Source organism: Anolis sagrei, chromosome 13 (genome assembly GCF_037176765.1).
Source record: "Anolis sagrei isolate rAnoSag1 chromosome 13, rAnoSag1.mat, whole genome shotgun sequence".
NCBI classification, from domain to species: Eukaryota; Metazoa; Chordata; class Lepidosauria; order Squamata; family Dactyloidae; genus Anolis; species Anolis sagrei.
The window spans coordinates 2,397,077-2,413,813 of NC_090033.1; the positions used below are offsets into that span (position 1 = coordinate 2,397,077).

Sequence of the window (16,737 nt, forward strand, 5' to 3'; positions counted from 1 at the left end):
TTCCCCTCGTTACAATGACACACAAATACACAGACAAAGGCAAAGGCTTCTCTTTTCATTTCCAGCTTCTGGAGACAGTGTTCATCTCAGGCACTGAGGGAGGTGCTCATTTCCATTTCCAAGGAGCAAGCGTTGTCCATCGACACCTCCTGGTGTGTGTGTGTGTGTGTGTTTATTTATACTTCCCCTCATTATAATGACACACAAATACACAGACAAAGGCAAAGGCTTCTCCTTTCATTTCCGGCTTCTGGAGGCAGTGCTCATCTCAGGCTCTGAAGGAGGTGCTCATTTCCATTTCCAAGGAGCCAGCGTTGTCCATCGACACCTCCTGGTGTGTGTGTGTGTTTATTTATACTCCCCCTCGTTACAATGACACACAAATACACAGACAAAGGCAAAGGCTTCTCTTTTCGTTTCCAGCTTCTGGAGACAGTGTTCATCTCAGGCACTGAAGGAGGTGCTCATTTCCATTTCCAAGGAGCCAGCGTAGTCCATCGACACCTCCTGGTGTGTGTGTGTGTGTGTGTGTGTGTGCTTATTTATACTTCCCCTCGTTACAATGACACACAAATACACAGACAAAGGCAAAGGCTTCTCTTTTCATTTCCAGCTTCTGGAGACAGTGTTCATCTCAGGCACTGAGGGAGGTGCTCATTTCCATTTCCAAGGAGCCAGCGTTGTCCATAGACACCTCCTGGTGTGTGTGTGTGTTTATTTATACTCCCCCTCGTTACAATGACACAAAAATACACAGACAAAGGCAAAGGCTTCTCCTTTCATTTCCGGCTTCTGGAGGCAGTGTTCATCTCAGGCTCTGAAGGAGGTGCTGACTTCCATTTCCAAGGAGCCAGCGTTGTCCATCGACACCTCCTGGTGTGTGTGTGTGTGTTTATTTATACTCCCCCTCGTTACAATGACACACAAATACACAGACAAAGGCAAAGGCTTCTCTTTTCATTTCCAGTTTCTGGAGGCCGTGTTCATCTCAGGCTCTGAAGGAGGTGCTCATTTCCATTTCCTAGGAGCCAGCGTTGTCCATCGACACCTCCTGGTGTGTGTGTGTGCTTATTTATACTCCCCCTCGTTACAATGACACACAAATACACAGACAAAGGCAAAGGCTTCTCTTTTCATTTCCAGCTTCTGGAGACAGTGTTCAACTCAGGCACTGAGGGAGGTGCTCATTTCCATTTCCAAGGAGCCAGCGTTGTCCATAGACACCTCCTGGTGTGTGTGTGTGTTTATTTATACTCCCCCTCGTTACAATGACACAAAAATACACAGACAAAGGCAAAGGCTTCTCCTTTCATTTCCGGCTTCTGGAGGCAGTGTTCATCTCAGGCTCTGAAGGAGGTGCTGACTTCCATTTCCAAGGAGCCAGCGTTGTCCATCGACACCTCCTGGTGTGTGTGTGTGTGTTTATTTATACTCCCCCTCGTTACAATGACACACAAATACACAGACAAAGGCAAAGGCTTCTCTTTTCATTTCCAGTTTCTGGAGGCCGTGTTCATCTCAGGCTCTGAAGGAGGTGCTCATTTCCATTTCCTAGGAGCCAGCGTTGTCCATCGACACCTCCTGGTGTGTGTGTGTGCTTATTTATACTCCCCCTCGTTACAATGACACACAAATACACAGACAAAGGCAAAGGCTTCTCTTTTCATTTCCAGCTTCTGGAGACAGTGTTCATCTCAGGCACTGAGGGAGGTGCTCATTTCCATTTCCAAGGAGCCAGCGTTGTCCATCGACACCTCCTGGTGTGTGTGTGTGTGTGTGTGTGCTTATTTATACTTCCCCTCGTTACAATGACACACAAATACACAGACAAAGGCAAAGGCTTCTCTTTTCATTTCCAGCTTCTGGAGACAGTGTTCATCTCAGGCACTGAGGGAGGTGCTCATTTCCATTTCCAAGGAGCAAGCGTTGTCCATCGACACCTCCTGGTGTGTGTGTGTGTGTGTTTATTTATACTTCCCCTCGTTACAATGACACACAAATACACAGACAAAGGCAAAGGCTTCTCCTTTCATTTCCGGCTTCTGGAGGCAGTGCTCATCTCAGGCTCTGAAGGAGGTGCTCATTTCCATTTCCAAGGAGCCAGCGTTGTCCATCGACACCTCCTGGTGTGTGTGTGTGTTTATTTATACTCCCCCTCGTTACAATGACACACAAATACACAGACAAAGGCAAAGGCTTCTCTTTTCATTTCCAGCTTCTGGAGACAGTGTTCATCTCAGGCACTGAGGGAGGTGCTCATTTCCATTTCCAAGGAGCCAGCGTTGTCCATAGACACCTCCTGGTGTGTGTGTGTGTTTATTTATACTCCCCCTCGTTACAATGACACAAAAATACACAGACAAAGGCAAAGGCTTCTCCTTTCATTTCCGGCTTCTGGAGACGGTGCTCATCTCAGGCTCTGGGGGAGGTGCTCATTTCCATTTCCAAGGAGCAAGCGTTGTCCATAGACACCTCCTGGTGTGTGTGTGTGTTTATTTATACTCCCCTTCGTTACAATGACACAAAAATACACAGACAAAGGCAAAGGCTTCTCCTTTCATTTCCGGCTCCTGGAGACAGTGTTCATCTCAGGCACTAAGGGAGGTGCTCATTTCCATTTCCAAGGAGCCAGCGTTGTCCATAGACACCTCCTGGTTGACTTGCAGACATGGAGCATCGTTTTGCCTTTCACATTTGCATGTTTTCAAACTGCTTGGTTGGCAGAAGCTAGAGCTAACAGTGGGAGCTCACCCCATCCCACGAATTCCCATGAATTCAAACTGCCAACCTTCAAGTCAGCAGTTCAGCAGTACAAGGGTTTAACCCATTGCAGCATGTGATGACACCCAGAAGGATCGGCTCACATGTTTCCAAATGTTTCCCTCCCTTTACATGTCTAACCAGGCATCGCCTACAGTGTCGTCCCTATGTACGTCATGGAGTTGGCCCCGCCGAACCTGCGGTGCGTCCTCGGCATGATGCCCCATCTCTTCATCACCTTCGGCAGCTTGTTGGCCAGTCTGCTTGGCCTTCACAACAACTTAGGCACCGAAGAAGGTAAAAGAGAGGTCCGCTTCTTCTGATCTATGAGCATTACATCCTTATGAGTCCTTGGCCCAGTCCTACCAGTGGCATCACGAAAGTGGCATCCAAATATATGGATGTAAGGTCAATTATTTGCCATAGCGCACTGCCTATGGATGTTTTGATGTTTTACAACCCCTGTGGGCGGCTACCCTCATGTCCCCGCATGGAGAGCTGGAGCTACAGCTGACAGAGGGAGCTCAACCTGCTCGAACCGCTGACTTGTCAATCAGTAGTCCTGCCGGCACAAGGGTTTAATCCATTGCGCCACTGGATGTTTTGATGTTTACCATCCTTGTGGGAGACTTCTCTCATGTCCCCGCGTGGCGAGCTGGAGCTACAGCTGACAAAGGGAGCTCAACCTGCTCAAACCGCTGACTTGTCAATCAGTAGTCCTGCCAGCACAAGGGTTTAATCTATTGCGCCACTTCATGTTTTGATGTTTACCATCCTTGTGGGAGACTTCTCTCATGTCCCCGCATGGGGAGCTGGAGCTACAGCTGACAGAGGGAGCTCAACCCGCTCTCCCTGTATGCGAACCACTGACCTGTCAATCAGTAGTCCTGCCAGCACAAGGGATTAATCCATTGCGCCACTGGATGTTTTGATGTTTACCATCCTTGTGGGAGGCTTCTCTCATGTCCCCGCATGGGGAGCTGGAGCTACAGCTGACAGAGGGAGCTCAACCCGCTCTCCCTGTATTCGAACCACTGACCTGTCAATCAGTAGTCCTGTCGGCACAAGGGTTTAATCCATTGCGCCACTGGATGTTTTGATGTTTACCATCCTTGTGGGAGACTTCTCTCATGTCCCCGCGTGGGGAGCTGGAGCTACAGCTGACAGAGGGAGCTCAACCCGCTCTCCCTGTATGCGAACCACTGACCTGTCAATCAGTAGTCCTTCTGGCACAAGGTTTTAATCCATTGTGCCACTGGATGTTTTGATGTTTTACCACCCTTGTGGGAGGCTTCTCTCATGTACCCACATGGGGAGCTGGAGCTACAGCTGACAGAGGGAGCTCACCTGCTCTCCCCATATGCGACCCTTGGTAAACATTGATGGTGCAACCTGGTTTTTCCTGTAATAGGCAGTAAGAGCACCTAAAGCTTCGGAGAGTTTCTGTTCAACCATTTCAAAGCTCCCTGCTTGAGCGGTGATGGCATGATCGTCAGCATAGATGAAACTCTGTCCCTCCTGGCAGTGGCTGGTCATTTGTGTAAATGTTGAAAATTGATGGAGCAAACACGCTCCCCTGAGGCAGGCCGTTGTTCTGTTTTCGCCATCTGCTTCTCTGGTCCTTGAGCTCTTGTTCAACCATTTCAAAGCTCCTTGCTTGAGCGGTGATGGCATGATCGTCAGCATAGATTAAACTCTCTGTCCCTTCTGGCAGTGGCTGGTCATTTGTGTAAATGTTAAACATGGATGGAGCAAGCTGGTTTCCCCTGTAATAGGTAGTAAGAGCACCTAAGGCTTTGGAGAGCTTCTGTTCAACCATTTCGAAGCTCCCTGCTTGGGTGGTGATGGCACGATCATCAGCATAGATGAAGCTCTCTGTCCTTCCTGGCAGTGGCTGGTCATTTGTGTAAATGTTAAACGTGGATGGAGCAAGCTGGTTTCCCTTGTAATAAGCAGTAAGAGCACCTAAAGCTTTGGAGAGCTTCTGTTCAACCATTTCAAAGCTCCCTGCTTGGGCGGTGATGGCATGATCGTCAGCATAGATGAAACTCTCCGTCCCTTCTGACAGTGGCTGGTCATTTGTGTAAATGTTAAACGTGGATGGAGCAAGCTGGCTTCCCCTGTAATAGGCAGTAAGAGCACCTAAAGCTTTGGAGAGCTTCTGTTCAACCATTTCAAAGCTCTCCTGCTTGAGTAGTGATGGCATGATCGTCAGCATAGATGAAACTCTCTGTCCCTTCTGACAGTGGCTGGTCATTTGTGTAAATGTTAAATGTGGATGGAGCAAGCTGGTTTCCCTTGTAATAGGCAGTAAGAGCACCTAAAGCTTTGGAGAGCTTCTGTTCAACCATTTCAAAGCTCCCTCCTTGAGCGGTGATGGCATGATCGTCAGCATAGATGAAACTCTCCGTCCCTCCTGGCAGTGGCTGGTCATTTGTGTAGATGTTGAACATGGATGGGGCAAGCATGCTCCCCTGAGGCAGGCCGTTCTTCTGTTTCCGCCATCTGCTTCTCTTACCCTGGAACTCAACAAAAAAGCTCCTGTTTTGTAGCAGGTTTCCTATAAAGCAGAATCAAACTGCATAAATCAAGCATTAATTAATCAAATTGGATGAATCCAGCAGTGTAAATGTACTCCAGAAATGGAGATAGGCCAGGTCGGTATTTTGGTCAATTTGCTTGCTCTCAAGGACTGCAACATTGCTTTACTTACTTAGGCGATCCCTCGTTGGACGAGTAAGATGGTCTTCCATTATGGATTTCCTTGTGGGTCCGTAGGTGGCTGTGGAGCCCTATTCTTGCTCTGCATCTTCTTCCGCAGTGAGGGCATTGGTTTCCAGGTGGAAGGCGGTCCCGGTCGGGGTTGGCTTGACACGCACGTTTCTCTCTTTCACCCTCTACTCGTGCCTCCTCAAATTCTGCAGCACTGCTGGTCACAGCTGTCCTCCAGCTAGAGCGCTCAAGGGCCAGGGCTTCCCAGTTCTCAGTGTCTATGCCAGAGTTTTTAAGGTTGGCTTTCAGCCCATCTTTCAATCTCTTTTCCTGTCCACCAACGTTCCGTTTTCCGTTCTTAAGTTCGGAGTAGAGCAACTGCTTTGGGAGACGGTGGTCAGGCATCCGGACAATGTGGCCGGCCCAGCGGAGTTGATGTTGGAGGACCATCTTCTTCAGTGCTGGTGGTCTTTGCTTCTTTTAGCACACTGACGTTTGTCCGCTTGTCCTCCCAGGAGATTTGCAGGATTTTCCGGAGGCAGCGCTGATGGAATCGTTCCAGGAGTTGCATGTGACGTCTGTAGACAGTCCACGTTTCGCAGGCATAGAGCAGGGTTGGGAGGGGAATAGCTTTATAGACAAGCCCCTTGGTCACCCTACGGATGTCCCGGTCCTCAAACACTCTCTGCTTCATTTGGGAAAATGCTGCACTTGCAGAGATCAGGCGGTGTTGTATTTCGGCGTCGATGTTGACTTGGTGGAGAGGTGGCTGCCAAGGGAGCGGAAATGGTCCACATTTTCTAATGTTACACCATTAAGCTGTATCTCTGGCATTGGAGAGGGGTTGGCTGGTGACTGGCAACATTGCATGGCTTTGTGGGGATTGGCCTCAGGCAGCGGCATGCCTTGAGCCAACTCTGTCCATGTCCACCTTGTTCCCGCGCAGGTTGGCCGCTCCTTTTGGGCTTCATTGCGTTCCCGGCATTGTTTCAGATGATCCTGCTGCCTTTCTTTCCCGAAAGTCCCAGATACCTCCTGATTCAGAAGAGGGACGAGAAGGAAGCAAGGCAAGGTAAGGGGACCTTCTCATCCCCGAAGGGGACTCAGAGCGGCTTACAAGATATATAAACATACAATATATTATATTATTAGCATAGCACAATATCAGTATTAAATATTACTATATGGTACTATACCATTATGTAATATTATTAGTGATATTACATGTAATATAAATATACAATTATAATATCATATTATTATTATTAGTATTATATTGCATTATATTATAATATAAATAATATATGTGTATACAATACATTATATACTACACATAGAAGCCTTTGAAATCCACAAGCATGTGGACAATTATATTATTATTATTATTATTATTATTATTATTAGTAATTACATGTAATATAAATATATAATTATACTATCGTATTATTATTAGTAGTATTATATTGCATTATATTATAATATTATAAATACTATATGTATATACAATATATTATGTACTACACATAGAAGCCATTGAAATCCACAAGCATGTGGACAATTATATTATATTATTATTATATTATTATTATTAGTAATTACATGTAATATAAATATATAATTATAATTTCATATTATTAGTAGTAGTATTATATTACATTACATTATAATATTATAAATATTATATTGCATTATATTATAATACAGGGTTAGTCAAAATGCATAGGCCAATAAGCCATTCAATTGAATGGCTTATTGGCCTATGCATTTTGACTAACCCTGTATTATAAATATTATATGCATATGCAATATTAGTAGTAGTAGTATATGTATATGTATATACAATATTAGTAGTATTAGTATTAGTAACTACATGTTATATAAATATATAATTATACTATCGTATTATTATTAGTAGTATTATATTGCATTATATGTATATACAATATATTATATTATATTAATTATATTATATTATATTATATTATATTATATTATATTATATTACATTACTGCACTGTTAGACAAGAATGCATTGGGTGTAACCCTATTGTATAAAACCGGTGGAAAATACATTCTAATGGACATGTGGTCACATATAAATATAAATATTATATGTATATACAATATATTATATTATATTATATTATATTATATTACTGCACTGTTAGACAGGAATGCATTGGGTGTAACCCTATTGTATAAAACCGGTGGAAAATACATTCTAATGGACATGTGGTCACATATAAATATAAATATTATATGTATATACAATATATTATATTTATTATATTATATTATATTATATTATATTACTGCACTGTTAGACAGGAATGCATTGGGTGTAACCCTATTGTATGAAACCAGTGGAAAATACATTCTAATGGACATGTGGTCACATATAAATATAAATATTATATGTATATACAATATATTATATTATATTATATTAATTATATTATATTATATTATATTATATTATATTACTGCACTGTTAGACAGGAATGCATTGGGTGTAACCTTATTGTATAAAACCGGTGGAAAATACATTCTAATGGACATGTGGTCACATATAAATATAAATATTATATGTATATACAATATATTATATTATATTATATTATATTATATTATATTATATTACTGCACTGTTAGACAGGAATGCATTGGGTGTAACCCTATTGTATAAAACCGGTGGAAAATACATTCTAATGGACATGTGGTCACATATAAATATAAATATTATATGTATATACAATATATTATATTATATTATATTATATTATATTATATTATATTACTGCACTGTTAGACAGGAATGCATTGGGTGTAACCCTATTGTATAAAACCGGTGGAAAATACATTCTAATGGACATGTGGTCACATATAAATATAAATATTATATGTATATACAATATATTATATTATATTATATTATATTATATTACTGCACTGTTAGACAGGAATGCATTGGGTGTAACCCTATTGTGTAAAACCGGTGGAAAATACATTCTAATGGACATGTGGTCACATATAAATATAAATATTATATGTATATACAATATATTATATTATATTATATTATATTATATTATATTACTGCACTGTTAGACAGGAATGCATTGGGTGTAACCCTATTGTGTAAAACCGGTGGAAAATACATTCTAATGGACATGTGGTCACATCTCTGTTGAATGATTAAGTGGGTGGGGATGTTGAGTCATAACCATGGGACATTCATCACATTCATTCTCTTGTCCTCCGTCTGTTGCCAATATATGGGGCTGACTTTGGAAGCTAAGCAAGGCCAGGATTTGGATGGGAGACCACCAAGAAATAGCAGCACCCAGGCTTTATTTCAGAGGAAGGGAATGGCCAAACCAGCTGAGTATTTCCTAAGAAAGTCCTATGAAAATTGTCTCTTCCCCAGCCTTACAGAAACTGCGAGGCTGGGAGAACGTGGAGGATGAGATGGAAGAGCTTCACCTGGAGGACACCACCGAAGCAGCTGAGAAGAACATGGATGTCTTCAAGTTCACGGATTCCCCTGACCTGCGTTGGCATCTCACTTCCATTGTCATCTTGATGGGTGGCCAGCAACTCTCTGGCATCAATGGAGTAAGGCCTGGACCTCAACCTTCCCAATGCCATGACCCCTTAATACAGTTCCTCATGTTGTGGTGACCCCCAACCATTTATAGTTCATCTACAATCAAAGAGCATTCTGAACTCCACCAAAAATGGAATTGAACCAAACTTGGCACACAGAACTCCCAACAGGAAATACGGGAAGGGTTTGGTGGACATTGACCTTGAGTTTTGGAGTTGTAGTTCACCTACATCCAGAGATCACTGTGGACTTAAATAATGATAGGTCCTGGACCTAACTTGGCACGAATACTCAATATGCCCAAATTTAAACACTGGTGGAGTTTGGGGGAAATATACCTTGACATTCGGGAGTTGTAGTTGCTGGGATTTATAGTTCACCTACAATCAAAGAGCATTCTGAACCACACCAGCAATAGAATTAGGCCAAACTTCAGACATGTCTTAAAGGGACTCGCTGGTCTGAGCCTCCCTCCAGACTTGCACGCTCTTCCCTGCCTGCACATGTGCACCATGTTGCAATGTGCCGAACACGCCTGCTCTCCCCTCCTACAATCACAGAGCATTCTGAACCCCACCAACAATAGAAGTGGGCCAAACTTCAGACATAACTCGCTGGCCCGAGCCTACATCCAACATCACATGCTCCCCCTCATCTGCACACCATGCTGCAATGCGCCAAGCACACCTGCTCTCCCCTTCCCGCTTGGAATCTTAGAAACAGCCCTCCCCTTGGCTAAAAGGCTGGCCAATCACAGCGGAGGAGGGCTTTTGGTGGGAGGATTCACTGCTCCCTCCAGCCTTGCACGCTCTCCCTTGTCTGCACATGCGCACCATGCTGCCAATTGCTGAGCATGTCTGCTCTCCCCTCCTCACTTGGAGTCTCAGAAGCAGACCCCTCCTCACTTGGAGTCTCAGAAGCAGGAGGAGGGCTTTTGGTGGGAGGATTCACTGCTCCTTCCAGCCTCGCACGCTCTCCCTTGTCCGCACATGCGCATCACGCTGACAATTGCTGAGCACGCCTGTTCTCCCCTCCTCGCTTGGAGTCTCAGAAGCAGACCCCTCCTCACTTGGAGTCTCAGAAGCAGGAGGAGGGTTTTTGGTGGGAGGATTCACTGCTCCCTCCAGCCTCTCACGCTCTCCCTTGTCCGCACATGTGCACCATGCTGCCAATTGCTGAGCACGCCTGCTCTCCCCTCCTCACTTGGAGTCTCAGAAACAGCCCTCCCCTTGGCTGAGACGCCAGCCAATCACAGCGGAGGAGGGCTTTTGGTGGGAGGATTCACTGCTCCCTCCAGCCTCGCACGCTCTCCCTTGTCCGCACATGCGCACCATGCTGCCAATTGCTGAGCACGCCTGCTCTCCCCTCCTCACTTGGAGTCTCAGAAACAGCCCTCCCCTTGGCTGAGAGGCCAGCCAATCACAGAGGAGGAGGGCTTTTGGTGGGAGGATTCACTGCTCCCTCCAGCCTCGCACGCTCTCCCTTGTCCGCACATGCGCATCACGCTGACAATTGCTGAGCACGCCTGCTCTCCCCTCCTCACTTGGAGTCTCAGAAGCAGCCCTCCCCTTGGCTGAGAGGCCAGCCAATCACAGAGGAGGAGGGCTTTTGGTGGGAGGATTCACTGCTCCCTCCAGCTCGCACGCGGTCCCTTGTCTGCACATGCGCACCACGCTGCCAATTGCTGAGCATGCCTGCTCTCCCCTCCACGCTTGGAGTCTCAGAAGCAGCCCTCCCCTTGGCTGTGAGACCAGCCAATCACAGAGGAGAAGGGCTTTTGGTGGGAGGATTCACTGCTCCCTCCAGCCTTGCACGCTCTCCCTTGTCTGCACATGCGCACCACGCTGCCAATTGCTGAGCATGCCTGCTCTCCCCTCCTCACTTGGAGTCTCAGAAGCAGACCCCTCCTCACTTGGAGTCTCAGAAGCAGGAGGAGGGCTTTTGGTGGGAGGATTCACTGCTCCCTCCAGCCTCGCACGCTCTCCCTTGTCCGCACATGCGCATCACGCTGCCAATTGCTGAGCACGCCTGCTCTCCCCTCCTCACTTGGAGTCTCAGAAACAGCCCTCCCCTTGGCTGAGATGCAAGCCAATCACAGCGGAGGAGGGCTTTTGGTGGGAGGATTCACTGCTCCCTCCAGCCTCGCACGCTCTCTCTTGTCCGCACATGTGCATCACGTTGACAATTGCTGAGCACGCCTGCTCTCCCCTCCTCACTTGGAGTCTCAGAAGCAGCCCTCCCCTTGGCTGAGAGGCCAGCCAATCACAGCAGAGGAGGGCTTTTGGTGGGAGGATTGACCGCTCCCTCCAACCTTGCACGCTCTCCCTTGTCCGCACATGCGCATCATGCTGCCAATTGCTGAGCACGCCTGCTCTCCCCTCCACGCTTGGAGTCTCAGAAGCAGCCCTCCCCTTGGCTGAGAGGCCAGCCAATCACAGAGGAGAAGGGCTTTTGGTGGGAGGAGTCATTGCTCCCTCCAGCCTTGCACGCTCTCCCTTGTCCGCACATGTGCACTATGCTGCCAATTGCTGAGCACGCCTGCTCTCCCCTCCTCACTTGGAATCTCAGAAACAGCCTTGGCTGAGAGGCTGGGCAATCATAGCATAGGAGGGCTTTTGGTGGGAGGATTGACCGCTCCCTCCAGGCTTGCACGCTCTTCCCTGCCTGCACATGCGCATCATGTTGCAATGTGCCGAACACGCCTGCTCTCCCCTCCTACAATCACAGAGCATTCTGAACCCCACCAACAATAGAAGTGGGCCAAACTTCAGACATAACTCGCTGGCCCGAGCCTACATCCAACATCACATGCTCCCCCTCATCTGCACACCATGCTGCAATGCGCCAAGCACACCTGCTCTCCCCTTCCCGCTTGGAATCTTAGAAACAGCCCTCCCCTTGGCTAAAAGGCTGGCCAATCACAGAGGAGGAGGGCTTTTGGTGGGAGGATTCACTGCTCCCTCCAGCCTCGCACGCTCTCCCTTGTCCGCACATGCGCATCACGCTGACAATTGCTGAGCACACCTGCTCTCCCCTCCTCACTTGGAGTCTCAGAAGCAGCCCTCCCCTTGGCTGAGAGGCCAGCCAATCACAGAGGAGGAGGGCTTTTGGTGGGAGGATTCACTGCTCCCTCCAGCTCGCACGCGATCCCTTGTCTGCACATGCGCACCACGCTGCCAATTGCTGAGCATGCCTGCTCTCCCCTCCACGCTTGGAGTCTCAGAAGCAGCCCTCCCCTTGGCTGTGAGACCAGCCAATCACAGAGGAGAAGGGCTTTTGGTGGGAGGATTCACTGCTCCCTCCAGCCTTGCACGCTCTCCCTTGTCTGCACATGCGCACCACGCTGCCAATTGCTGAGCATGCCTGCTCTCCCCTCCTCACTTGGAGTCTCAGAAGCAGACCCCTCCTCACTTGGAGTCTCAGAAGCAGGAGGAGGGCTTTTGGTGGGAGGATTCACTGCTCCCTCCAGCCTCGCACGCTCTCCCTTGTCCGCACATGCGCATCACGCTGCCAATTGCTGAGCACGCCTGCTCTCCCCTCCTCACTTGGAGTCTCAGAAACAGCCCTCCCCTTGGCTGAGATACAAGCCAATCACAGCGGAGGAGGGCTTTTGGTGGGAGGATTCACTGCTCCCTCCAGCCTCGCACGCTCTCTCTTGTCCGCACATGTGCATCACGTTGACAATTGCTGAGCACGCCTGCTCTCCCCTCCTCACTTGGAGTCTCAGAAGCAGCCCTCCCCTTGGCTGAGAGGCCAGCCAATCACAGCAGAGGAGGGCTTTTGGTGGGAGGATTGACCGCTCCCTCCAACCTTGCACGCTCTCCCTTGTCCGCACATGCGCATCATGCTGCCAATTGCTGAGCACGCCTGCTCTCCCCTCCACGCTTGGAGTCTCAGAAGCAGCCCTCCCCTTGGCTGAGAGGCCAGCCAATCACAGAGGAGAAGGGCTTTTGGTGGGAGGAGTCATTGCTCCCTCCAGCCTTGCACGCTCTCCCTTGTCCGCACATGTGCACTATGCTGCCAATTGCTGAGCACGCCTGCTCTCCCCTCCTCACTTGGAATCTCAGAAACAGCCTTGGCTGAGAGGCTGGGCAATCATAGCATAGGAGGGCTTTTGGTGGGAGGATTGACCGCTCCCTCCAACCTTGCACGCTCTCCCTTGTCCGCACATGCGCATCATGCTGCCAATTGCTGAGCACGCCTGCTCTCCCCTCCTCGCTTGGAGTCTCAGAAGCAGCCCTCCCCTTGGCTGAGAGGCCAGCCAATCACAGCGGAGGAGGGCTTTTGGTGGGAGGATTCACTGCTCCCTCCAGCTCGCACGCTCTCCCTTGTCCACGCATGCACACCACGCTGCCAATTGCTGAGCATGCATGTTTTATACAAAGCATATATGTTTTCTGATCATTTTTAGGCCCACCATTACTCTGAAGACATCTATCTTTCGCTTGGCTTCGGAGAAGAGAATACCCTGTATGTCAACATGTTACTGACTGGGATGCTCATGTTCATCATTATATTTGCGGTAAGATTCTCTCTACTCTTTCAATGTCCGGAAAGGAGAGTGGCGAGTTCACTCCAAAGAGGAGTGTATGCAGATTATATGCAAATTGTATGCAAATTGTGATATGCATACAATTGCATATGATAATTTCGATGTCCGGAAAGGAGAGCGGGGAGCTCACTCCAAAGAGGAGTGTATACATATTATATGCAAATTGTATGCAAATTGTGATATGCATACAATTGCATATGATAATTTCGATGTCCGGAAAGGAGAGTGGCGAGCTCACTCCAAAGAGGAGTGTATGCAGATTATATGCAAATTGTATGCAGATTGTGATTTGCATACAATTGCATATGATAATTTCGATGTCCGGATAGGAGAGTGGGGAGATCACTCCAAAGAGGAGTGTATGCACATTATATGCAAATTGTGATTTGCATACAATTGCATATGATAATTTCGATGTCCAGATAGGAGAGTGGGGAACTCACTCCAAAGAGGAGTGTATGCAGATTATATGCAAATTGTGATTTGCATACAATTACATATGGTAATTTCTATGTGCAGGTAAAAAAACTCACCATTGTAGTTGCGGATAGGTGACTCGCCTAAATGATTTGTATGCAAGATTGGTCCTTATTCGCCATTGTGTACAGAACATGTTGTCAAAGGCTTTCATGGCTGGAATCACTGGATTGCTGTGATTTTTCCGGGCTCTCTGGCCATGTTCCTGAAGCATTCTCTCCTGGCGTTTCGCCCACATCTATGACAGGCATCCTCAGAGGTAGTGAGGTCTGTTGGAAGTAGGAAAATGAGTTTATATATCTGTGGAATGACCAGGGTGGGAGAAAGGACTCTTGTCTGCTGGAGCTAGGTGTGAATGTTTCAATTGACCACCTTCATTTGCATTTGAAGGCCTGGCTGAGTCTGGGGGAATCTTTTGTTGAGAGGTGTTAAGATGTGCCTGGTTGTTTCCTCTCTGCTGTTTTGCTGTTGTAATTTTGGGTCACACCGTCTACAGAAAACCCACATACACAGATAGATATCTACATAAAAACTCCAACCATCACCCAAGTCAAAAAAGAAGCACCATTAAAACCTTGGCAGACTGTGGGACAAAGGACTCTTGTCTGCTGGAGCTAGGTGTGAATGTTTCAACTGACCACCTTGATTAGCATTTAATGGCTTGTTGTCATTTCAGAACATGTTGTCAAAGGCTTTCATGGCTGGAATCACTGGATTGCTGTGATTTTTCCGGGCTCTCTGGCCATGTACCTGAAGCATTCTCTCCTGACGTTTCGCCCACATCTATGGCAGGCATCCTCAGAGGAGGAGGGGTCTGTTGGAAACTCGGCAAGTGAGTTCGAGGATGCCTGCCATAGGTGCAGGCGAAACTTTGGCCATGTTCCTGAAGCATTCTCTCCTGACGTTTCGCCCACATCTATGGCAGGCATCCTCAGAGGAGGAGGGGTCTGTTGGAAACTCAGCAAGTGAGTTCGAGGATGCCTGCCATAGGTGCAGGCAAAACTTTGGCCATGTTCCTGAAGCATTCTCTCCTGACGTTTCGCCCACATCTATGGCAGGCATCCTCAGAGGAGGAGGGGTCTGTTGGAAACTCAGCAAGTGAGTTCGAGGATGCCTGCCATAGGTGCAGGCAAAACTTTGGCCATGTTCCTGAAGCATTCTCTCCTGACGTTTCGCCCACATCTATGGCAGGCATCCTCAGAGGAGGAGGGGTCTGTTGGAAACTCAGCAAGTGAGTTCGAGGATGCCTGCCATAGGTGCAGGCAAAACTTTGGCCATGTTCCTGAAGCATTCTCTCCTGACGTTTCGCCCACATCTATGGCAGGCATCCTCAGAGGAGGAGGGGTCTGTTGGAAACTCAGCAAGTGAGTTCGAGGATGAAAAATGCTTCGGGAGAAAATGCTTCTGAAACATAGCCATACAGCCCGAAAAAACTTACAGCAACCCAGTGATTTCGGCCATGAAAACCTTCGGCAACACAATCTGGATTGTATATGGCAGTATAGAAGGAGCTTTTGTTCTAAACTGAATGCTAGCTTCTCCGTTTCTGGTGTTGACAAATGGGAAATAATACTGACACAAAGATGGATGGATGGACAGACAGACAGACAGAGAGATATTTGGCTGCCACAATTAAACCCAGTTTCCTCTTCCTAAATTAAGGAGGAAAAGTCCACATCCTTGTGCCATGTTGTTGATTCGGTTTGTTTTTGGTAGGGATGGAAGATGCCTGGATCCACCACTTCCCTAAGCGCCACTTGCCCGGAGCAGCTTTTCTCTCTCTAACCTTCTACCTACTTTTTCCAACTTCCAGCTGTGCGTTGTGGAGATCATAGGGCCACGAAGTCTCCTCCTTATGGGTTACGGGATCTGTAGCGTTGCTTCCATCCTCTTAGCCATGTCCATTGAGCTCCAGGTTTGTATTGACAGTTGTCCTGGGTTGTTGCCTTCTGGGGTTCCACTGGGTCCCACCATCGGCATAATCTTGGACCTCAGGATAAGAGATCTGCTGGAGAAACATCTGTTGTGTTTCCCCAGTGAGATCAATGCACCATTTGAGGGCCTTCTTGGTGGTGGTAGAACTTTCTCCCTGTGAAGGCCCGACTTGCACCAAAATGGAGATACAGTCATCAGAATCCCACTGGAAGACCAACATACTGTGAGAACGATGGTGGTTTAGGACAGCCGTTCTCAACCTGTGCTCCGCAGAGCCCTTAGATCAGTGGCTCCCAACCTGTGGTCTGTGGACCACCAGTGGTCCACAAGAACACAAATATGGTCCGCGGCCTCACCATTACAACACCGTTGCCTTGAAATCACGTGGCAACGACAGTGACTACTCTCGTAAAACCCTCTTACAGTGCCGAGGCAACGGGAATGTCGGGAGGGAAGAGGCTGACTACCCACGAAAGTTTACTACGACCACATCAGCTCTAGATGATTAAATATGGTTTTCTGTGGACAAGTAGAAAATCAGCACCCCAAGTAACCAAACCGAATCAAAAGCTGACCAAAAACTGATTTGTAATCCTTTCGGTACTAATGCTAGAGAGTGGTCGCTGGTCAAGTGTTCCCTGGTCAAAGTGATCCCTGGTCAACATGGTCCCTGGTCATTGTGATCCCTGGTCAA

The 16,737-nt window shown here is 47.4% G+C and overlaps 1 protein-coding gene across 1 annotated transcript in view; it reads left to right on the forward strand.

Annotated features, from left to right (window-relative positions):
- Positions 1–16,737, forward strand: part of LOC132764852 (uncharacterized) — a 73,915-nt gene that overhangs the window by 9,698 nt on the left and 47,480 nt on the right. Inside the window, exons 5-9 of the mRNA XM_067472925.1 lie at positions 2,905–3,057; positions 6,419–6,544; positions 8,900–9,087; positions 13,491–13,601; positions 15,922–16,023. Coding sequence (XP_067329026.1) covers positions 2,905–3,057; positions 6,419–6,544; positions 8,900–9,087; positions 13,491–13,601; positions 15,922–16,023 — 680 coding nt within the window. The remainder of the gene's footprint in view (positions 1–2,904; positions 3,058–6,418; positions 6,545–8,899; positions 9,088–13,490; positions 13,602–15,921; positions 16,024–16,737) is intronic.